The sequence below is a fragment of the Oncorhynchus masou genome, chromosome 1 (assembly GCF_036934945.1).
Source record: "Oncorhynchus masou masou isolate Uvic2021 chromosome 1, UVic_Omas_1.1, whole genome shotgun sequence".
NCBI lineage: Eukaryota > Metazoa > Chordata > Actinopteri > Salmoniformes > Salmonidae > Oncorhynchus > Oncorhynchus masou.
The window spans coordinates 29,979,624-30,002,708 of record NC_088212.1 but is presented as its reverse complement, the minus strand read 5'-3'; the positions used below and the strand labels follow the sequence as shown (position 1 = coordinate 30,002,708).

General features: G+C 41.0%; 1 protein-coding gene across 1 annotated transcript; it reads left to right on the top strand.

Moving 5' to 3' along the window:
- Nucleotides 1–3,666: 3,666 nt before the first annotated feature.
- LOC135541725 (ubiquitin-conjugating enzyme E2 D4) lies at nucleotides 3,667–16,208 on the top strand. The gene is made up of 7 exons (XM_064968051.1): nucleotides 3,667–3,906; nucleotides 11,109–11,172; nucleotides 11,397–11,428; nucleotides 11,537–11,614; nucleotides 11,713–11,818; nucleotides 13,004–13,097; nucleotides 13,325–16,208. Exons 1-7 carry the CDS (start codon nucleotides 3,883–3,885, stop codon nucleotides 13,368–13,370), a joined length of 444 nt encoding a protein of 147 aa, XP_064824123.1. The 5' UTR covers nucleotides 3,667–3,882; the 3' UTR covers nucleotides 13,371–16,208.
- Nucleotides 16,209–23,085: the final 6,877 nt, after the last annotated feature.

The following is a 23,085-nucleotide window of genomic DNA, read 5'->3' as shown; positions in this document are numbered from 1 at the left end:
ATCTGAGAAGGATTTGGTGTCAGATTGGTAGGTTGTGGCAAACATCATCCACACGAGTGCTTACACTGTCATGAGGAATAGTTGTGGGCTGATTCAGACCTCCTTTAGACTGGGTCAATGGGCCATCATCTGCCACCTAAACGTTAACAAACCAAATCAAATCAGAGTCAAGGAAATTGACCATGAATCAGTGATTGCACTGCACATAATTCCCTTTTTCAATAGCCTAGTCAAAGAAGGATGGGATTGTGCCCAAAGATGCTGACTTCGCTGCAAACATGAGAATTGACTGCACACAATTGAGAGTGTATAATCAAATCAAGAACATTAATACAGGGAGTGTACAAATATCTCTCTGTAAGTAGGAATTATGGATCTTTGTTCCATATAAGAACCTCTGAGAACAGCCATGGACTTGATTAAGGTAGAGTACCTCGAGGGGCTCTCAGAGGCTGAGCTCAACTTTAACTGGTTGAGCGTTTATTGGATCATTCAGACATAAGCAGGACCTATTTGGAATTATTGTGAAAATGATTGTGAACCTATATGCATTGTTAGCTTGGGGTTCTGGCGGAGACTAACTCAATAAAGGAACATGTTAAAATATAGCTTGGGTATGAGAAATGAAATGACAAGAACCCTTCGTTCCTGATAGTGGGACAATCCTCTGATGAATCCTCTGACTCTTGGTCCGAGAGAGACATGTCATAAGAAACAGACACCACCATGCACTCAAATTACACCACTTTATTACATTGTCTTCAGTTGAGAGAGTTCAGCCATCCCACCACCCTACCCATATCATACCTGTCCCCAGGGCATCCACACCAAGACACATACATAACTTTAGGACTGGGGACACCAACGTGTAACTAAAAACTCCCCACTACAAGGGATAGGTGGGGATTTCCCTAACCCATTGGTAATGGGTTACCCAAGAAACAAGCAAACTGTACTTGCTCTCTGCCAAGAAAGTTATTTTTTAAATCCATATCACCCTGACAGACCGTACTAGACTCTTAGAAAAAATGGATCCAAAAAGGTTCTTCAGCTGTCCCCATAGGAGAACCCTTTTTGGTTCCAAGTACAACCCTTTTTTGGTTCCAGGTAGAACCCTTTTGAGTTAAATGCAAATCAATTATTTAAAAATCATGCAATGTGATTTTCTGGATTTTTGTTTTAGATTCCGTCTCTCACAGTTGAAGTGTACCTATGATAAAAATGACAGACCTCTACATACTTTGGAAAACCTGCAAAATCGGCAGTGTATCAAATACTTGTTCTCCCCACTGTAAATGTAAAACCCTTTGTGGGAAGGGTTCTACCTGGGACAAAAAATAGTTCTTCAAAGGGTTTCCCCTATGGGGACAGTCAGAGAAACATTTTAGGTTCTAGATACTGTAGGTACGTTTTTTTTTAAAGAATGTAGATCTGCTATTGGTGCAGGATGTATGATGGGTTAGGGCTCTCTAGTGGTAGTCACCCAGATGATCTAAGTTTAAAGTCCACAGTAGCCAAACAGTGCACATTTCAATTTCTAAGAGGGAAACAGTGGTGGAATGACTGTGGGAAGTTTTTCGAGCTCAGGCTTGAGGCCAACAGAGAGTGTGGGGGAAACTCCATGCTGAATGTTCTTAGCAAGTAGGCAGAGTCAGCACACAAGGCCCCTGCTGCACAAGGCCTGAACTGCTACTTCTACTGCTGGGCTGGCTGAATCTGATTATAGGCAGGCCCTGAGGACAGGCAGGTCATTGAGAGCGCAGAGATGAGCAAACAATAGATATTATCTTAAGGAATCGCTAGCTTTCCAAAGGAAAATGGTCCTCAGTGTCACATTGACGATGGGATCATCAACCTGACATTGAATCAGCCATTTAAGAAGGATGAACACTGCCACCCATTCATAGATACTCACTAAAATAATGAGAGCTCTTTTTTCACCTTTGTTTAAGACATATAAAGGGAAACTCATAGAGCTTTGCAAGACAAGGCTGTGCAGAAATTGGAGGATGCAGCTGACTCACAGATGAATACGCCTTTACAATGATTGGATATTGACTGAACAATCCCTTGGTCTATCACCATTGTACTTGACAAAGCTATATAGAAAAATCCATTTTAAAGCAAATGTATACATTTAAACGTTTCTGCTAATGAATGTGCGGGACTATGTAGTGTCGCCTATTGTTGGCTAAATGTTTCATACATTTCTTTAGAACCTAACAACTTCCATAACTGTTGTTTTGTATCATGCTGAAGAAATATAATAGAATACATCTAGAATATAGATGCACCGAAAAATAAGAAATTGAGATATATTCTACTACATGGTTATAAATGACAAAAAAAATATCAATCCAAGGTGTTTATGCAAACTCTGCAGAAAAATTACCTGCACAAATTTGGGATCCAAACATATTTTTCTAATCCCAGTCAAAATGTGTGAGAGTGCACCCCTATACTTTTGAAATATACACAAATATTGTTGACAAACTGATATAGCTGCTATGGAGCTTCTTAATAGCACTATCAGTATACTTCTGATAATGGTGGGCATGATTCATCAGCTGAGTGAGTTTACTGCAGGGCCCTTAGATCAGTGGGCCCTGCTTTCCTTGAAGTCAAACAGGGACATCTTGTGGTCAGAGGCTCACATGTGGTTTATGAAGTTTTGTATGTGCTGCTGTGTGCTAAATGGTTGCAGATTGCCCCTGTAAATGTATGCTTAATATGGTAATTTTGTTTGAGCTCTCCATTAAAATGAATTGTAATGTCTTGTATCTACCACATCTTGGCAGGATAAGACTCTTTTTGGAATAACTGTAAATCATGTTGAAAATCTTTGTGGTCCAAACAGGATACCCACTTAGAAACCAAAAAATGTTGGTTCTTCTCATCCAGCTGAAACACAATGATAATCTGCACCACACCTGATATAAATCAAATATGAATAAATATTAACCAAAATATGAGAAGCATATAGATTTTCTTTACTTACAAAAGGGCAGTCAATAAATCGATGCTCATGTCTATAAAATAACTGCCTTCAATGTCAGATAGGTCGCTAGGCCAAAAAGCGTAGGGCTAATAGATTGTAAATGGCTGTAAGGCCACATCTTACGCCCCAAGCCGATATTTCATTTCAGAATGTATAAAAATCTGTTTACGACACAAATATCTTTTAAATTGATCAGATACTTTAGTGGCCACTCTAAGCATGAAAATAAATGTCTTCAAAAATGGAACGGCAGTCGGGAGAATGTAAGACCGAAAGGTACCTACGTTTTTGTATGGAGGTCAATTAGTGTTTAATTTGGTTAACAAAACAATGAAAAGCTTATCTGATCAAATAGACGTTCTGTAATGATTAGGTTGTAAAGAGTGTACCTATATAAGTATTTATCCCGCCAACCTTGAGAAAAAAACACTATATCGGCGTTGTGCCTGGTCGTCACTAGTTATTACAGCCACAAAGTCATAACACCCGCATATTTCTACAATGTATCTTCTTAAAATGTGATTTTAAACATAAACCTAACCACACTGCTAACATTATGCTATCTGGGCCCTGTTATCCCTCTCACTTCGCCTCTTCCGGTCTGGTTAGGGTCAGCTGTCCAATGCATTTCTCGTCTCGCGATATTCAGGAACTCCTCTCCAGCAGCAGTGGAAGGAGAGAGGGGGTGAGAACGTTCTTATATTATACCTCAGTGGATGAGAAAGCTAGCCAACCTTCTACCGTGGAAACTACAGTTATATTCGAAAGATCCCACGATAGTTACATTTTTTATATACACAAAGTAACTGGTTTGAAAAACATCGTAATTTAACCCAAATTATCTGTGCCAGTGTATTAGAGAGACATATTTAATTAAACGAGCAATGGCGTTGAAAAGAATTCAAAAGGTGAGTGTTTGTTATTGTTTGTTTATTTCTTCCTGTCATTCTGCGTTGCAACTATAGGAAACGTTAGTCAACTAAATAGTTATGCTTACAATCAGAAACGTTATAGTTCTTCACATTTCATGTAAAACACACTTATTTGTGCTCCCCTTGAATACTTCACATATAGACAAAGACGAGTAACCAATGGTGGCCCTTTTTGCAATTGACGCATTGCATGCTAGTGAGCTGTTAGCTAGCTAACGTTAGCTTAGCAGGACAGTATTTGTTTTATTTTTTTTGCTAGTTAGCGGTCCTCCCATCTAGTTAACGTTAGATAATACAAAGGGGCCTGTACCAATTGCATTTGGTTGGGGTACAAGTAATATGACTACATTTTGCGTGTATTTGTTATTTTTTTTAATCACTAGTTAGCTAGTCATTTATTTGTCAGACGAACCCGGTAAGAGTACAATTTGGGGCTAGGTTGCTAATGCTAGCTAGCGGTAGCTATCTTTTGCCATCTTTGCTCCATCATGAATGAGTGTGCTGGAAACTAATGCGCACGCGTGACATATGACAGCTGTTTGCAGGTTGCCAAATACTGAACCCCAATGTCAATGTTGCCATATATGGAATGGCAAATGGGGCACTGGGGCAAGCAAGTGTATTTATAACAGAATGGACAGCGTTTGCATAAATAGTTAACTAACTAGTGTACTGATTGCTGTACAACAATAACAGTGATGCCATTCCATATAAACTCAAATGGTACACTGCCAGTAAACACCATAACTACTAACATATGTGACTTTGGTGAACAATTGAAACAGCAGTGGGCTGTTTTTATTTTGTTTGTATTCTCACTGTAATGAAACTTTTCATTAGTGGGGATATTAGTTTTGTGAATTTGGCGAACAATTGAAACAGTGGTCTGTTTTAATTTTGTTTCTATTCTCACTGTAATAAAAGTAATACCATTTGTAGGGTGTAACATTATCATCACTTTTCAGTATGGTACAGACGGGGCCTGTATAGTAATTGGTCATGTTAGCCTAAATTTCAAATTTGAGAAGATGCTTTGATAGTTAATTTGGCTGTTACATCTTTCACCCCCCCAACTCAGTGCTCAACCAGACAACCGTTGTCAAACGATGTGGTGTAGCCTATTTCACAATATCTGAATAATTTTCCACATCAATTTCCTCAGTCAGTGTGTGACTGTGTCTGAATCAGGGTCGTATTCACTAGAAAACAAACAGAAGAGAACAGACTGAAACGGGTATGGACTACCAGTCCAATAATACGACCCTGTGAACTCAACCCAGATGTGACTACCTATGCCAAGTTTTTTTCCAAGATATGCAGAATTGCAGAGACAACAGCAGCCTGTTTAGAAAAAATATACGGTACTTGTCAATAGTTTGGACAACTACTCATTCCAGGGTTTTTCTTTATTCTTACTATTTTCTACATTGTAGAATAATAGTGAAGACATCAAAACTATGAAATAACACACATGGAATCATGTAGTAACCAAAGAAGTGTTAACTTCTTATGGCCAGTCCACTGAAAAGGCAGCGCGTGAAATTAAAAAAATATTTTTTAGAAATATGTAACTTTCACACATTAACAAATGTAATACACCAAATTAAATAAACTTCTTGTTAATCTACCCATCGTGTCCGATTTCAAAAAGGCTTTTCAGCGAAAGCACAACATATGATTGTTAGGTCAGAGCGAAGTCACCAAACAGTCATTTTTCCAGCCAAAGATAGGAGTCACGAAAAGCACAAATATAGATAAAATGAATCACTAACCTTTGATGATCTTCATCAGATGACACTCATAGGACATCATGTTACACAATACATGTATGTTTTGTTCGTAAAAGTGCATATTTATATCCAAAAATCTCAGTTTACATTGGCGCGTTACGTTCAGTAATGTTTTGCTTCCAAAGCATCCGGTGATTTTTGCAGAGCCACATCAATTTCCAGAAATACTCATAATAAACATTGATAAAAGATACAAGTGTTATTCACAGAGTTAAAGATATTCTTCTCCTTAATGCAACCGCTGTGTCAGATTAAAAAAAAAAAACTACAGAAAAAGCACACCATGCAATAATCTGAGTACGGCGCTCAGACGACAAATCAAGCCAAAGAGATATCCGCCATGTTGGAGTCAACAGAAGTCAGAAATAGCATTATAAATATTCACTTACCTTTGATCTTCATCAGAATGCACTCCCAGGAATCCCAGTTCCACAATAAATGTTTGATTTGTTCGATAAAGTTAATAATTTATTTCCAAATTCCTCCTTGTTGTTTGCACATTCAGCTCAGTAATCCATCTTCATGAGGCGCGAGCACTAGGTCCAGACAAAGACCAAAAACGAAGTATAGAATCAATCTTTAGGATGTTTTTAACATAAATCTTTAATAATGTTCCAACCGGAGAATTCCTTTGTCTGTAGAAGCCTCAAACAAGTTTCTAAAGACGGTTGACATCTTGTGGAAGTCTTAGGAAGTGCAATTTGACCCCATAGACTCTGTTTTCGATAGGCCAAAGCTTTGAGAAACTACAAACTTCAGATTTCCCACTTCCTGGTTGGATTTTTCTCAGGTTTTCACCTGCCATATGAGTTCTGTTATACTCACAGACATCATTCAAACAGTTTTAGAAACTTCCGAGTGTTTTCTATTCAAATCTACTAATACTATGCATATATTAGCCACTGAGACTGAGTAGCAGGCAGTTTACGCTGGGCACGCTTTTCATCCAAACGTGAAAATGCCGCCCCCTATCCCAAACAGGTTTTAAACAAATAAAAATTATATTTGAGATTCTTCCAAGTACCCACCCTTTCCTTGATGACAGCTTTGCACACTCTTGGCATTCTCTCAACCAGCTTCATGAGGTAGTCACCTGGAATGCATTTCAATTAACAGGTGTGCCTTGTTAAAAGTTAATTTGTGGAAGGTAGGGGAAGGTAGGGGTGGTATACAGAAGATAGCCCTATTTGGTAAAATACCAAGTCCATATTATGGCAAGAACAGCTCAAATTAGCAAAGAAAAATTACAGTACATTACTTTAAGACATGAAGGTCAGTCAATCTGGAACATTTAAAGAACTTTGCAAGTTTCTTCAAGTACAGTGGCAAAAACCATCAAGCGCTATGATGAAACTGGCTCTCATGAGGAACGCCACAGGAAAGGAAGACCCATAGTTACCTCTGCTGCAGAGGATAAGTTCATTAGATTTACCAGCCTCAGAAATTGCAGCCCAAATAAATGCTTCAGAGTTCAAGTTAGACACATCGTCTACTGTTCAGAGGAGACTGTGTGAATCAGGCCTTCATGGTCATATTGCTTCAAAGAAACCACTACACTACATCCTTTGCACCCCAGTATCTCTACTTGCACGTACATCTTCTGCACATGTATCACTCCAGTGTTTATTTGTGAAATTGTAATTACTTCACCACTACAGCCTATTTATTGCTTTACCTCCCTAATCTTACCTCATTTGCTCACACTGTATATAGATCTTTTCTATTGTGTTATTGACTGTTGGTTTGTCTAACTCTGTTGTTGTTTTTGTCGAACTGCTTTGCATTATTTTGGCCGGGTTGCAGTTGTAAATGAGAACTTGTTCTCTACTGGCCTACCTGGTTAAATAAATGTGAAATATAAAAAATAAACTACTAAAGGACACCAATAAGAATAGACTTGCTTGGGCCAATAAACACGAGCAAATCAAAACACATTTTATTGTTCACATACACATGGTTAGCAGCTGTTAATGCAAGTGCAGTAAAATGCTTATGCTTCTAGTTCCAACAGTGCAGTAATATCTAACAAATTCACAACAGCTTCCTTATACACACAAATATAAAGGGATGAATATGTACATAATATGTGGTTGAGCGATGGCCGTGCGACATAGGCAAGATGCAGTAGATGGTATAGAATATAGTATATACGTATGAGATGAGTAATCTAGGATATGTAAACATTATTGAAGTGGCGTTATTTAAAGTGACTAGTGATACCTTTATTAAATCAATTTATTAAAGTGGCCAGAGATGAGTCTATGTTGCAGCAGCCTCTGTTTGTGAAGGCTGTTTTACAGTCTGATGGCCTTGATAGAAGCTGTTTTTCAGTTTTCTCGGTTCCAGCTTTGATGCACCTGTACTGACCTCGCCTTCTGGATGATAGCGGGGTGAATAGGCAGTGGCTCGGGTGGTTGTTGACCTTGATCTTTTTGACCTTCCTGTGACATCGGGTGCTGTAGGTGTCCTGGAGGGCAGGTAGTTTGCCCCCGGTGATGCGTTGTGCAGACCACACTACCCCCTGGAGAGCCTTGCGGTTGAGGGCGGTGCAGTTGCCGTACCAGGCGGTGATGCAGCCCGACAGGATGCTCTTGATTGTGTATCTGTAGACGTTTGAGTGTTTTAGGTGACAAGCCAAACTTCGGGCTGAGAACGCACCCTTGTGGGGCCCCGGTGGATCTGCAGGGTGGAGTTGTTGTTTCCTACCTTCACCACCTGGAGGCGGCCCATCAGAAAGTCCAGGACCCACTTGCACAGGGTGGGGTCAAAACCCGGGGTCTCAAGCTTAATGACAAGTTTGGAGGGTACTATATGGTGTTAAATTCTGAGCTATAGTCAATGAACAGCATTTTAACATAGGTATTCCTCTTGTCCGGTGTGATGGCGATTACATTGTCTGTGGACCTATTGGGGTGTTAAGCAAATTTGAATTGGGCCTTAGGGTATCAGGTAGGGTGGGCGTGATATGATCCTTGACTAGTCTATCAAAGCACTTCATGATAACAGAAGTGAGTGCTACGGGGCAATAGTCATTTAGTAAAGTTACCTTAGCTTTCTTGGGAACAGGAACAATGGTTGGCCACAGAGGTGCAGATTCAATACATGAGCAGCACAGCCTATGGGTGTGATGTGAGGGTAGGACTCCTCCGCTTTAGACCAAGTAGCCTTCATGTTCCTCCTGGATGATGTATTTGGGGAAAGAGTGGTAAGCAGCCCGAAACTCCTGAAACCAAAAGCAGTAGCCATTGCATGGATTGAGGGAGACAATGCCATCCTATCTGATGTTCAGACTCTGCTTGCAGATGTAAGAGAAGAAATCCATACGGCCCTGCCCACTTCACTGTTACTCCAAGCAGAGGAAACGGCAGTTCCGAAATACATCAAAAAGCGTGAAGACTTCTGCCTGAAGCCCATACACGCCTCCGCGTACATGTTGGATCCCAAGTATGCTGGCAAGAGCATCCTGTCTGGTGCAGAGATCAACAAGGCCTATGGTGTCATCACTACCGTGTCTCGCCTCCTTGGCCTGAATGAGGGCAAGATTCTTGGCAGTCTGGCGAATTACACTTCCAAGCAAGGGCTTTGGGATGGAGATGCAAATGGCAGTCGTGCCAATATATCTCATCAGCCACCTGGTGGAAGGGACTTTGTGGATCTGAGGCTCTTTCCCCTGTTGCCTCCATCCTCCAAATCCCACCAACATCAGCCGCCTCAGAGCGCAACTGCTCCTTGTTTGGGAACACACAAATCTAATTTATTTATATAGCCCTTCGTACATCAGCTGATATCTCAAAGTGCTGTACAGAAACCCAGCCTAAAACCCCAAACAGCAAGCAATGCAGGTGTAGAAGCACGGTGGCTAGGAAAAACTCCCTAGAAAGGCCAAAACCTAGAAAAAACCTAGAGGAACCAGGCTATGAGGGGTGGCCAGTCCTCTTCTGGCTGTGCCGGGTGGAGATTATAACAGAACATGGCCAAGATGTTCAAATGTTCATAAATGACCAGCATGGTCCAATAATAATAATAATAATAATAATAATAAGGCAGAACAGTTGAAACTGGAGCAGCAGCACGGCCAGGTGCACTGGGGAGCAACGAGTCATCATGTCAGGTAGTCCTGAGGCATGGTCCTAGGGCTCAGGTCCTCCTCCGAGAGAGAGAAAGAGAGAATTAGAGAGAGCACACTTAAATTCACACAGGACATCAAATAGGACCGGAGAAGTACTCCAGATATAACAAACTGACCCTAGCCCCCTGACACATAACTACTGCAGCATAAATACTGGAGGCTGAGACAGGAGGGGTCAGGAGACACTGTGGCCCCGTCCGAGGACACCTCCGGACAGGGCCAAACAGGAAGGATATAACCCCACCCACTTTGCCAAAACACAGCCCCCACACCACTAGAGGGATATCTTCAACCACCAACTTACCATCCTGAGACAAGGCCACAAAGATCTCCGCCACGGCACAACCCAAGGGCGGGGGGGGGGCGCGCCAACCCAGACAGGAAGATCACATCAGTGACTCAACCCATTCAAGTGACACACCCCTCCCAGGGACAGTATGAAGGAGCCCCAGTAAGCCAGTGACTCAGCCCCTGTAATAGGGTTAGAGGCAGAGAATCCCAGTGGAAAGAGGGGAACCGGCCAGGCAGAGACAGCACAACAAAGCACGCAACAGGCTGACCAATACAAGGCTTGAAAAATTGGTGGCCATCCGGGCAAATTTGAGGCTTTTTGAGCCTGACTGAGCCATCCTCAACAAGGTTGGAAAGTGACAGTGAAGACGAGGCCTCAGAGTCTGATGTTCAAGAGGTGGACATTGAGGAGGTCCAGGGAGAAGACATGGAAGCCTGAGAGGAAGACAAACAAAGCTTTAGTTTCTAGACTATAATTTTACAGATGTATGTTGAAAACATTTTTCGGGGATGCGATGGATCATTGGGGATCATTCAATATTCCCTTTCTTTTGTTCAGTGAAATCATCCCATGTGAAGAGTCAACTCAACTCAAAGTCCAATTCATAACTAAATAGTTTTTTTTTTCTATTGGAAGGATTCAATCATTTGCAATTGTCTCCATATGATATGGTAAATGTATCCAATGCAAAAAACATCTACATTTTAAATGGTATTAATTTGCATATATTTCTGTTAATTTGCATGTATTCCTGTTAAATCCCACAAAGTTTCCACCTCTGAATATTCCCCAAAATGTGCAACCCTAAACCCTAGAATGAGTATGTGTGTCCATACTTTGACTGGTACTGTATATCTGTAAAATATGACACAGGTATATCCATGACAGAATTTTTTTCCTTATCTGCCACATCAGCTAGAAGTGGACTCCAAAAATGTAATTGATCTATTATTGTTCATCTCTTTAGGAACTGACAGATTTGCAGAGGGATCCGCCTGCACAGTGCTCAGCGGGACCAGTTGGAGATGATTGTAAGTAACTATGGGATAAATCCTAAATATTGATCACATGAAGGACATATTCGTCATGTTTTTAAAAACAGTCTGTGACAGTCTGTTAGACATTCAGTAGTGTGACATGCACACCTACACTATACATACATTTAGGTAACTTTTGAGTGGGACCCATGCAATGGGCTAGGCTATGACATTGCATTGTTCTGTATTAATTGTAACCCATTTGAAATTGTATTTAGTGTTTCACTGGCAGGCGACAATAATGGGTCCGGTATGTGATTTAATTTCCCTTTTCTCTTATTAACATATAGCTTAGCAACAATTAAGCTTTTACGGGTATTCTTCTCCTTCTAAACATGTTTTTCTTCTATTCTTTTAGAATGACAGTCCTTATCAGGGAGGGGTGTTCTTTTTGACTATACACTTCCCTACAGATTACCCATTCAAACCACCAAAGGTGAGTTTTAAAAGCACATAAGATCAGTTTACATTAGGAAACAATTCATAGTGCTAGCAGTATGTGCTGGTTGATAAAATGTTTAAATTCAATTGCAGGTTGCGTTCACGACAAAGATCTACCACCCCAATATCAACAGTAATGGAAGCATTTGTCTGGATATTTTGAGATCTCAATGGTCGCCTGCACTCACTGTATCAAAAGGTAAGCCACTATGAATGTTTGTCTATAGTAGAGCTGGGATGATAAATAGAAAATTGATACCGATCAAACCAATTATTTCAGACATTTTACTGATATCGATGCATACTATAAATGTATTGTTCAATTTATCGTTATTGTGAAAATTCTGTCAATTTATCATGGACTTCTGTCCATATCGCCCAGCTCTAGTCTATAGGATCTGACATGAGGTTGGAATTAAATATTTCCAGGGATTACTTCAATATAACTTATTATGATGAGGGAAAATATATTTAAATATAATGCATAGGACCTTTTCAAATGTTAGCATTGATTTAAGGACAGAGACAGCATATCTCTCCAAACATGCTTATTTTAGAACTGTAGGCTTACACATTTAGTTGGTTTGTTTACAAGGCTTACCATTCTAAGAAACAATTGTTTGACCTAGTCAATGTCTCCAGGTATTTAAGTTTTATTATTCGAATGTAAAGGATACACATGGTATACACCATCCAACAAAATGTTTACTTGCAGGTTCCTTCTCGACAATGCAACAATAAGAAATAATAAAAGATAAGAATATGAATATAAAGTATATGGCTCAGTAGAATATCACTTTTTTTTGTTGCATAAGTATAGTACAGGAAGGCACAATTTATAATCTAATATTTCTATGTGTTTAGGGAAGGGGGTTTTGGAGGGCCAGTGTTTAAATTGTGCAGTATTTAGTAATAATAATAAGTCTGGCAGCAGCAGTTGTGATGTACGGTACATTCATGATACACACATGTACCGTACATGGGTGTGTGTGGTATAATGTACAAGACAATTAGTTCAATTTCAGCAATCCATTGTTATTTTCTACTTCAAATGGTTGTCAGAATAGTAAATATATTATTCTTAGACTTGAAGGGAAATCGTTATCATGTGCCACTTTGTCTCTCCAGTGAAGAGGTGGTCAACACAACAGCTGTCATAGCAATATGGATGAAAGCTGTGTGTAGATGTATTAAAGGCTCTTAGTTCCCCTAAAGACAATGCATGGTTAACGGCCGTTACAGAAGCATTTGGCCTCCTTTTTGCATAATAAAATATTTAAAATAAAAATTTTATTGACGTGTTGTGTGCGTGGGGGTCTGCAGGGTGAGGGGTTTCAGATGTAGTTATTGAATTTTGATGATTTTCTTGTCAATTTTTTTGTAGTTCTCTTGTCAATCTGCTCTCTGCTTTGCGATCCGAACCCAGATGACCCTCTTGTACCAGAGATTGCACACACCTACAAAGCTGACAGGGAAAAGTGAGTGTGCCATAGTGTTTGATTCCTTTGTTTTGAAACTCCAGCATACTAGTATTCCTGAATAGGGCCTACTCCTCAAACAGTTAAATGTATATTTTAATGCCAACATTTTGGTCAATAGACCTTCATTTGATACCAATGTTTGTCAACCCTGGTAAGGGTCTAGAATACCAGTGTGCTAGTTCTGTTTTTCAGGTATAGAGCAAACCTTCCATTTTGTTTTACAGGTACAACAGACTAGCAAGAGAATGGACACAGAAGTATGCAATGTGAGAATGCCTGTGAAATGAAAACACTAAAAGAAGAAACACATGTTTAATATTAACACAAGGCAAACGAACAAGAGGGGAAACATAACTACACACTCTGGTTGGAGAAGGAAGCGATAAAATAAGGGACAGTGCAACCTGGCTGCTAAGTGCCGAGCTGCTGCCATGTGCCATTCTTCATGACTTGTATGGATCAGCTGAGCAAGGCCTAAGGGACTCCTGAAAGCACTCCCTTATGGAATACTGGAACCTCCCATAGTCCAGACCACACCCTGACTTTAACTATTACTACTTCTATTGTGACTATTATTATCAGTGTTACTATTCATATTCTTATGATCACTTGTTATTATAATGATATCATTGTGTTATTCTACTGAATGCTGAAACATTGGGTTTTGAATTTGGAGGGGACTAGTTAGCAGCTTGGTTCACACTCCTTTCAAAGGTACTTTCTTTGCCCCTCTGAATGTCTTGTATTACTGTATGTTTATGTATTCTGTGGCCTTGCTGTATTATTGTAACAACCTCCTCTCAGACGTTAGAAGTGCAATTGAGTTGGAGTGCTAAGCACATAAAGGTGCATGGCTATATGCAGCAGCGTGGTTCAATGGCTCACTAAGACCCTGGAGATGGTTCTACCCAAACTCTCACACCCGGACATAATGTGAGACGATTCAGACAGTCATTCTGTATCCCCCTGAGCCAATTAATTTTATCTGTCAATGTATTTGGAAATGTCCCAAATGCAGTGACAGGTGGTCATTGGAGAGCCTGGGGAGAGGTGCTATCAAGGTGAGCTGCCCTGGGTTGGACTGGCATCTGTGCTCATGGGCAAGAGACCAGGGAGAAAGTTCTGGAACCTCCACGTTTCTCACCTGTGTCGTCTCTGTCCCTGCTTCTTGTCCTAGATCCATCCAGGGCTAGCATCTTACTTCATAAAATCCTACTGTAAGGTAGCACTTAAACCCTGGTAAAGCTCATGTCTTGAGTTTAACTACTCCCAGCCATACAGTTGAGTACACGCATAGCGTAACAGAATGTAAACTTGTGAGATTGGGATGGTTCATGAGGCTGGCGTTAGTGCAACCCTGTAAATACAGTAGCTCAGGTATATATTGAACTCACCTGTCTGAAAGGGCACTGTAGTGACCTGTGATGTGATGAAAATGACCAGATCTGTGTTGCACACTGACATGCTGCTTTAATCCAGAAGTTGTCTTGTGGAGACTTTATCTGACATGGGTCATTCATTAGCTTTCCCTACTCAACTTCTCGCCGTTATCACAGATTGTTTTACTGTACAACACATTGATGTGAATGTTTTCAAACAGTTTTTGTTCATACATGCTATTGCTTTGAATATGCCATTGGTTAAAACTGGAGTCATTTTTAATTTAGATGGGAGTTTGAAAATACGTTCTTTAATGACAACTGTTGCAGATCTATGAATGAACATGTCTTTTTTTTTTTTTTTCTCGAGTAACTTGAACTCATCTTGTTTATTGTGAAGTTTCATTAGGTGTTTCACATGTTTCCCATGCCTTTTACATCTTAACATGAGCTGTAACCTGGATTATGCCAGCTGCATATTTGTTTTAGCACATGTCTTGAGATTTTGTTCTTATCATTGGAACTTTACTTTCTCTTTATTTTTAGAGGGTCCACAATAGTGCACATAGGCAATACATTTGTAACTTAGTATTCTGCAAGCTTGATTGTAGTTTTTTTGTGTCACTAAAATGACCACCGTTGTGATTAATCTTGCATTAGTAATATCAAATTTGAAGTAAACATAATCCAGTGGAGGTGCTGGACTAGTTAGACTGCATCTGTCTTGAGCTATAAATTGTCTGTTGCCATGGAAAGGGAATAAAAAGTATTGGGGGGGGATATGAGAAATTTGGTCATCAAAACACTTAATGGATTTAGTTAAAGATCATTTAGGTTGATTGGGGTGGAAAAGAGGTTGTACTCTAGTCTACACTATACTGTAGCCTGGTTTGATTTATGAGCCCGATGCATACTGTCATTATGAATTACATTTAGAATTGGTCATGAGGCTATGATTTTGACACACTGCTTTTTCACAATTGTTCTACAATTTAGCAGCAACAAATTGAATATCCACTGACTACACTCAGTCATCTGGCAGTCAAACCATTTCTTAAAAAGACTGAGGCAGTGAGTAATGCCACTGGACAAAACTTATTTCTTCAACTTGCTTGATTTTGCTCCATATATTGCTTTGTTTAGTTATTTAGTTTTGTAATCTGTCTTCCAGTTGTCCGTTTTGTATGCAGTCAGCCTCAATCCATCAAATGTTTATTTCAGTATGACATCCTGGTTTGATCCAAAGAGATACAAACCGAATGATCTCATTGGTCCAATGGGTTCTCAATGGAGGTCATGATAGGCAGCTTGGCATGCTTTGCACTCTGGAGAACATTTTCACAACCATTTGTCAGATTTCAGGGATTTCTTTACATTTCATTTGCCTGACACCTCTGACAAAATCTTAGCCTTAACCATCATTTTGTGTATAGATACTGTAAATTGCTATCAGGGCAAGTTTCCCCTAAAGGGAAATCAATTTCATTTTATCACTAGAGACTTGCAATTAATATGTAAATGGGACAACTAATTTTTTTAATGTACAGCCTTGCTAACTTGAAATTCAGGACCAGCCTTCATAAATAAATGCATCTCAATTTTCTAGGTATGTCATTAAGACTTCCCATCCCCATAACAAATTATCTCCCCTTGCATACACATGACAGAAAATAACAATTGGGTTGTCAATTAAAAAAATAAAACTCCTTTTTGTTTTATGTTTCTGAAATTAATTCCATACTCATTTCTTGACTCATCTAAAACTATTGTAAAATATACATTACCTCATCTGTGTAGTTTTCAGTGTATATTTTGTTTATCCATGTCTGGTCTGACAGGCTGTTATCAGGGTTTTATCAACTTTGTAACAAATAATGAAATATCAGAGATTAGGGAGTTCAGGTTTCTACTCCATGGTTGCCTATACTGTGCAGACAAGACGGTTAAGAAAGAGTATGGCCAAAGAGACAACCAGCTGAAGGCCATGTTGAATTGTTAATTTTTTCAGAGACAAGTCAGTGGATTTTACAAAACACAAACAGTATGAAGACTTAGAAAATGTGCTTTGTGTTCTATGGAAAACAATGAATGATGTAGAACTGACCTTCCATGGAGTTGCATTTTCCAGAGAATGTATAGAGTTGATTATGCCTTTTTTACGATGCCTATAATTTAACACATTTGCCACTAGAAATGTGTTAAACATCCACTGAATTAGTTTGCAAGTTTACTAGATACCTACAGTAGTTGTTCATTTAGCTAACCAAACCATCAGTCCTTTCTTGCCGTTATGAAAATCAAATTCAACAATGTGAATCTTTTCAATATGACTTTCTTTCAAAACCATTTAATTCTACCGTGCAAATATACCATGCATTATAGGGAAAGAATGCACTCTAGCATGCCAATCAGAAACAAGTATTCAATAATGCCATGGTATTAAGTTAATTGAGCGAGCTGACCTGTGGCATGGCAGCAGCGGGCAATACTGAGTTTCCAGAAGTCCCACTCAGAGATGACTCTGACCCAGTGGGAGTAACATTCATGGCGAAAGTGGATCCATCCCTTTTGGTCGATCTGTTAGTTGTATCAGGCTGGGTAAAGAAGGAGTTGGGTTCTGTCAATTCAGTCAAAGTATCCAGAGAAGGACTTGTGTAGAGTTATTGCGTATCTGCTGCTCAGTGGGAGAGGACGATGCATGTTTCGAGACTCGGGATGAAAGTGGTGTTATGCTTTGCTCTCCGGAGCAGAGCACTGAAAGGAGTGATGAAGGGTGGGGTTGAGTGTTAAGGTGAATCAAGTGAAATTGGGGATCCCTGCCTTTGGTGCGACGCTGACCCGGTGCGGTGGTGAGCGTGAGACTGAGGAGAACCTGTCTGTTCTTTTAAGTTTTGATGCAGTGTTTTGATGTGCTTGCTGGATAAAGTCATGGTAGGGTATATAACATTGGAGGCTGCTGGGAGGACGGCTCATAATGATGTCTGGAATGGAGTCAATGGAATGGTATCAAACACATGGAAACCTCATCTTTGACGTGTTTGATACCATTCCATTGACTCCATTCCAGACCTTATGAGCCATCCTCCCCTCAGCAGCCTCCACTGTATTTAAGTTATCCCGTGAGAGCTTTTGTTCCGAACCCACCATGGTGTTTCATGTTCCGAGTTCATAGTTATGTTGCAGCAGTATGAAGGAGGGCGATTGCGAGGTTTGTTGGAAAAGGTGGAGCGTTTCAATTGTGGGAGTGACCATGTTGCTGGGGATCAGAAATGTCCTGTGCAAGTAAGACAGATTTACATTTCCCTGGTGAGGGCAGTGCAGAAGGTGTCATATGCTGAGGCAGTAAGGAAAGTATAGGATGGTGGGCAAAGCGTGAGGGAGCCTGAGAAGATCCCTGTGAGAAGTAGGCAAGTACAGAGTGACCTGAAAAGTTTGTGTAAGGTTGGCTTGTTGCCGTTTATTGCTATGGTTATTAATTGTACAGCAAAGATGGAAAGGAAATCCCTGAAGATTGAATTGGTTGCAGCAGCAGATACGTTTTTGGGTATCAGAGATTTTAGTGCAGAAGAACTACAGGTGGTTTGGTTTTGAGAGAAGGGGTTTCAGCCTACTAGGCTTATGGCCTGGAGTAGGTTCTGTTGGGGCCAAAGTAGCGGGAAGGTATGGTGGGATGTATTGGGGATAGTGGAATATGCACTGAGTGTACAAAACATTAGGAGAACCTGCTCTTTCCATGACATCAACTGACCAGGTAAATCCAGATGAAAGCTATGATCCCTTATTGATGTCACCTGTTAAATCCACTTCAGTCAGTGTAGTTGGAGGGGAGGAGACAGGTTAAAGAATGATTTTTAAGCCTTAAAACAATTGCGACATGGATTGTGTATGTGTGCTATTCAGAGGATGAATGGGCAAGATAAACGATGTAAGTGCCTTTGAACGGGTATGGTAGTAGGTGCCAGGCGCACCGGTTTGAGTGTGTCAAGAACTGCAACATGCATATCAAGAATGGTCCACCACCCAACTGGGGGAAGCATTGAAGTTTCCATGGGCCAGCATCCCTGTGGAACGCTTTCGACACTTTGTAGTCCATGCCTGATGAATTGAGGCTGTTCTGAGGACAAAAGGGGGTGCAACACAATATGAGGAAGGAGTTGCTAATGTTTTCTACATTCAGTGGAGACGGAGGTGCAGTATCCTTTTCTCCCCATTTCCCTTTTGCCTTTTTTTGTGAACAAATATGTTATGCACTTTCCAAACTGAAAGGCAGCAATACGCAACATAGCGTCACGTCTGCCGGAAAGCTACAGGAAGAAGATATCCAGTCTGCCTTGGTCCCTATGGCCACATTCACTTCAATCCTCCAGAAGAGGGCGCATAGTCATTGTATTTTTTCTTCATCCCTAATGGGAAGAGTGGAGGATTGGAATGTTCTCTTCATGATGTGGCAAATTGATTACCATTCTCTCAGCAGCAGGATCTTATGCTGGCTGCTCGATCGCAGATAAAAAATAATAGAGTCCCCATACATGCTAAACTTGCTAAACTTTGGGAATATACTTTTTTTTGCCCTCTATTGCAGTACAATTTTTTTTCACAGCATTGCAATCACATCTTTTTTAAATTATGGAAAGTTTGACGTATTTTAATTTTGTATTATTTATACAGCATTTATTTTTAACTTGTGTTGAAAGCTATTGTGTACGCTATATTTGAAGAAATACACTTTTAAGTCTTCAAAACATAAATAGGTCTCTTGTGCTGGGCAATGGGTTTAATACAGAGTACTGGTTACTCCACCCACTCCTTTCAATCAAACGCAATACATGGTACATGGGATACTTATTGGCTTGTAGAGAACTTTTCTACCTGTCTCAGCTAAAGTGGGGTGGGAAATACTCAGTAGGGTCTCTACTGTGACTGTGTTGTACATACCCAGCAACACTTCACCCCCCCCCCCGTAGCGTCCAATGCAAAACACCGTAATAGACTGAACATGGGATACATATTGGCTTGTAGAATCTAACCACTGCCTGCCCCTACCCTGCTGCCTGCCCCAGTCCCTCCACCAACACCAGACCTCAGTGACCAATTCACTCCTCCCACTATCAGCTTTCTGGTATGTGTTAGAAAATTGATTAAATAAATAACAGTTCTCATCAATCTACACACAATACCCGCATAATGACAAAGCAAAACTCTTTTTTCATACATTTTTGGAATTACAGAATTACCTTTTGTAAATAAGTATTCAGACCCTTTGCTATGAGACTCAAAGTTTCCATTGATTATCTTTGAGATGTTGCTGCAACTTGATTGAAGTCCACCTGTGGTAAATTCAATTGATTGGACATTATTTGGAAAGGCACACACCTGTCTATAGAAGGTCCCACAGTTGACAGTGCATGTCAGAGCAAAAACCAAGTCATGATGTCGATGGAATTGTCCATAGAGCTCCAAGACAGGATTGTGTCGAAGCACAGATCTGGGAAAGGGCACCAAAATATTTCTGCAGCATTGAAGGACCCCAAGAACACACATCATTCTTAAATGGAAGAAGTTTGGAACCACTAAGACTCTTCCTAGAGATGGCTGTCCGGCCAAACTTAGCAATCGGGGGAGAAGGACCTTGGTAGGGGGTGACCAAGAACCCGATGATCACTCAGGCAGAGCTCAGAAGTACTTTATGGTAGAGTGGCCAGACGGAAGCCACTACTCAGTTAAAGGCACATGACAGCCCGCTTGGAGTTTGCCAAAAGGCACCATAAGGACTCTCAGACCATGAGAAACAAGAATCAATCAATCAAATGTATTTATGAAGCCCTTTTCACATCAGTAGATGTCACAAAGTGCTACACAGAAATCCAGCCTAAAACCCCAAACGGCAAGCAATGCAGATGTAGAAGCACAGTGGCTAGGAAAAACTCCCGAGAAAGGCAAGAACCTAGGAAGAAACCTAGAGAGGAACCAGGCTCTGAGGGGTGGCCAGTCCTCTTCTGGCTGTGCCAGGTGGAGATTTTAAGAGTATGTGGCCATTAAGACACGATTGTTCTTAAAAATGTTCAAACGTTCAAAGATGACCAGCAGGGTTGTAGATTGTGCAACAGGTCAGTACCTCAGGAGTAAATGTCAGTTGGCTTTTCATAGCCAAGCATTCAGAGGTCGAGACAGCAGGTGCAGTATGGAGAGAGAGGGAGTTGAAAACAGCAGGTCAGGGACCTGGTAGCACGTCCGGTGAACAGATCAGGGTTCCATAGCCGCAGGCAGAACAGTTGAAAATGGAGCAGCAGCACTACCAGGTGGACTGGGACAGCCAGGATTCATCAGAACAGGTAGTCCTGAGGCATTGTCCCAAGGTTCAGATCCTCTGGGAGGGGAGGGGAGGGAGGGAGGATGAGGAGGAGAGAGAGAATTAGAGGGAGCATACTTAAATTCACACAGGACACCAGATATAACAGACTGACTGCAGCACATAGACTATTGCAGCATAGATACTGGAGGCTGAAACGTGGGGTCGGGGGACACTGTGGCCCCTTCTGACGATACCCTGGCCAGGGCCAACCAGGCAGGATGTAACCCCACCCACTTTGCCAAAGCACAGCCCCCACACAACTAGAGCAATATCAACAGACCACCAACTTACTACCCTGAGACAAGGCTGAGTATAGCCCACAATGATCTCCTCCACAGCACAAGCCCGAGGGACCGCAAAACCAGACAGGAAGATCACGTCTGTGACGCAACCCACTGAATTGATGAATCCCTCTTAGGGATGGCATGGAAGAGCACTAGTAAGCCAGTGACTCAGCCCCCATTATTGGGTCAGAGGCAGAGATTCACAGTGGAGGGGAGCTAGCCAGGCAGAGACAGCCAGGGCGGGTTGTCGCTCTAGCGCCTTGCTGTTCACCTTCACACCCCTGGGCCAGACTACACTCAATCATATGACCTACTGAAGAGATGAGTCTTCAATAAAGACTTAAAGGTTGAGACCGAGTCTGCGTCTCTCACATGGATAGGCAGACCATTCCATAAAAATTGAGCTCTATAGGAGAAAGCCCTGACTCCAGCTGTTTGCTTAAAAATTCAAAGGACAATAAGGAGGCCTGCGTCTTGTTACCATAGCGTACGTGTAGGTATGCACGGCAGGACCAAATCGGAGCGATAGGTAGGGGAAAGCCCATGTAATGCTTTGTAGTTTCGCAGTAAAACCTTGAAATCAGCCCTAGCCTTAACAGCTATGTTTAGCACTAACTGAAGTTTATTTAGTGCTTTATCCAGCTAGCCAGAGATTACAGCATTGCAGTAGTCTAATCTAGAAGTGATACAAGCATGAATGAGCTTTTCTGTATAATTTTTGGACAAAAAGTTTCAGATTGTCTCCGGTCTGATGACTTGAATGCCAAGTGTCACATCTGGAGGAAACCTGGCAGCATCCCTACGGTGAAGCATGGTGGTGGCAGCATCATACTGTGGGGATGTTTTTCAGCGGCAGGGACTGGCAGACTAGTCAGGATTGTGGGAAAGATGAACGGAGAAAAGTACAGAGAGATCCTTGATGAAAACCTGCTCCAGGGCGCACAAGACCTCAGACTGCGGCTAAGGTTCACCTTCCAGGGTGAACAGGAGTGGCTTTGGGACCAGTCTCTGAATGTCCATGAGTGGCCCATTCAGAGCCGTGACTTGAACCCGATCGAACATCTCTGGAGAGACCTGAAATAGCTGTTCAGCAACGCTCCCCATCCAACCTGACAGAGCTTGAGAGGATCTGTAGAGAAGAATGGGAGAAACTCCTCAAATACAGGTGTGTGAAGCTTGTAGTGTCATACCCAAGAAAACTCGAGGCTGTAATTGCTGTCAGTGATTCAACAAAGTACTAAGTAAAGGATCTGAATACTTATGTAAATGTAATTTTTCAGTTTTATTTTGTATAAATTTGCTAACATTTCTAAACCAGTTTTTGCTTTGTCATTATGGAGTATAGTGTTAAGTTTGATGACAGGGGGACAATTTAATACATTTTAGAATAAGGCTGTAACGTAACAAAATGTAGAAACAAGTCAATGGGTCTGAATACTTTCCAAATGCACTGTATAAACCAATAGCAACATGATTTTACTAGACTACTGCCTAAAAATGACTTTTTGTCAGGCTAAGCGATTGACCTGATGCATTTTTTTTAATGTGTAAACATGCACCCATTACCATCACCATTAGGTTAATGTACTGTTGTGTTTAATATCAGTTGTAAAGACAAAACACTAATATTTTTTTGCTTACCCTGTTTGCTTCCAGTGTGAAATTAAATGTACACAAAGACATACCCAATGATGGACTGGCATACCTTTCAACCACCTAGATTAATGTATTGTTTTGGAATGACTATAATGTATAGGACTAAATGCATATGTCTATAACACAGTCCCCCTCCAAAACTACACATATTTGGTAAGTAGAGACCCTACTGAGTATTTCCCACCCCACTTTAGCTGAGACAGGTAGAACAGTTTGCTCTCTACAAGCCAAAATGTATCCCATGTACAGTCTATTACAGTATATTGCATTGGGTGCTATTGAGTGGGCTGAGGAAGTGCTGCTGCGTATGTAGG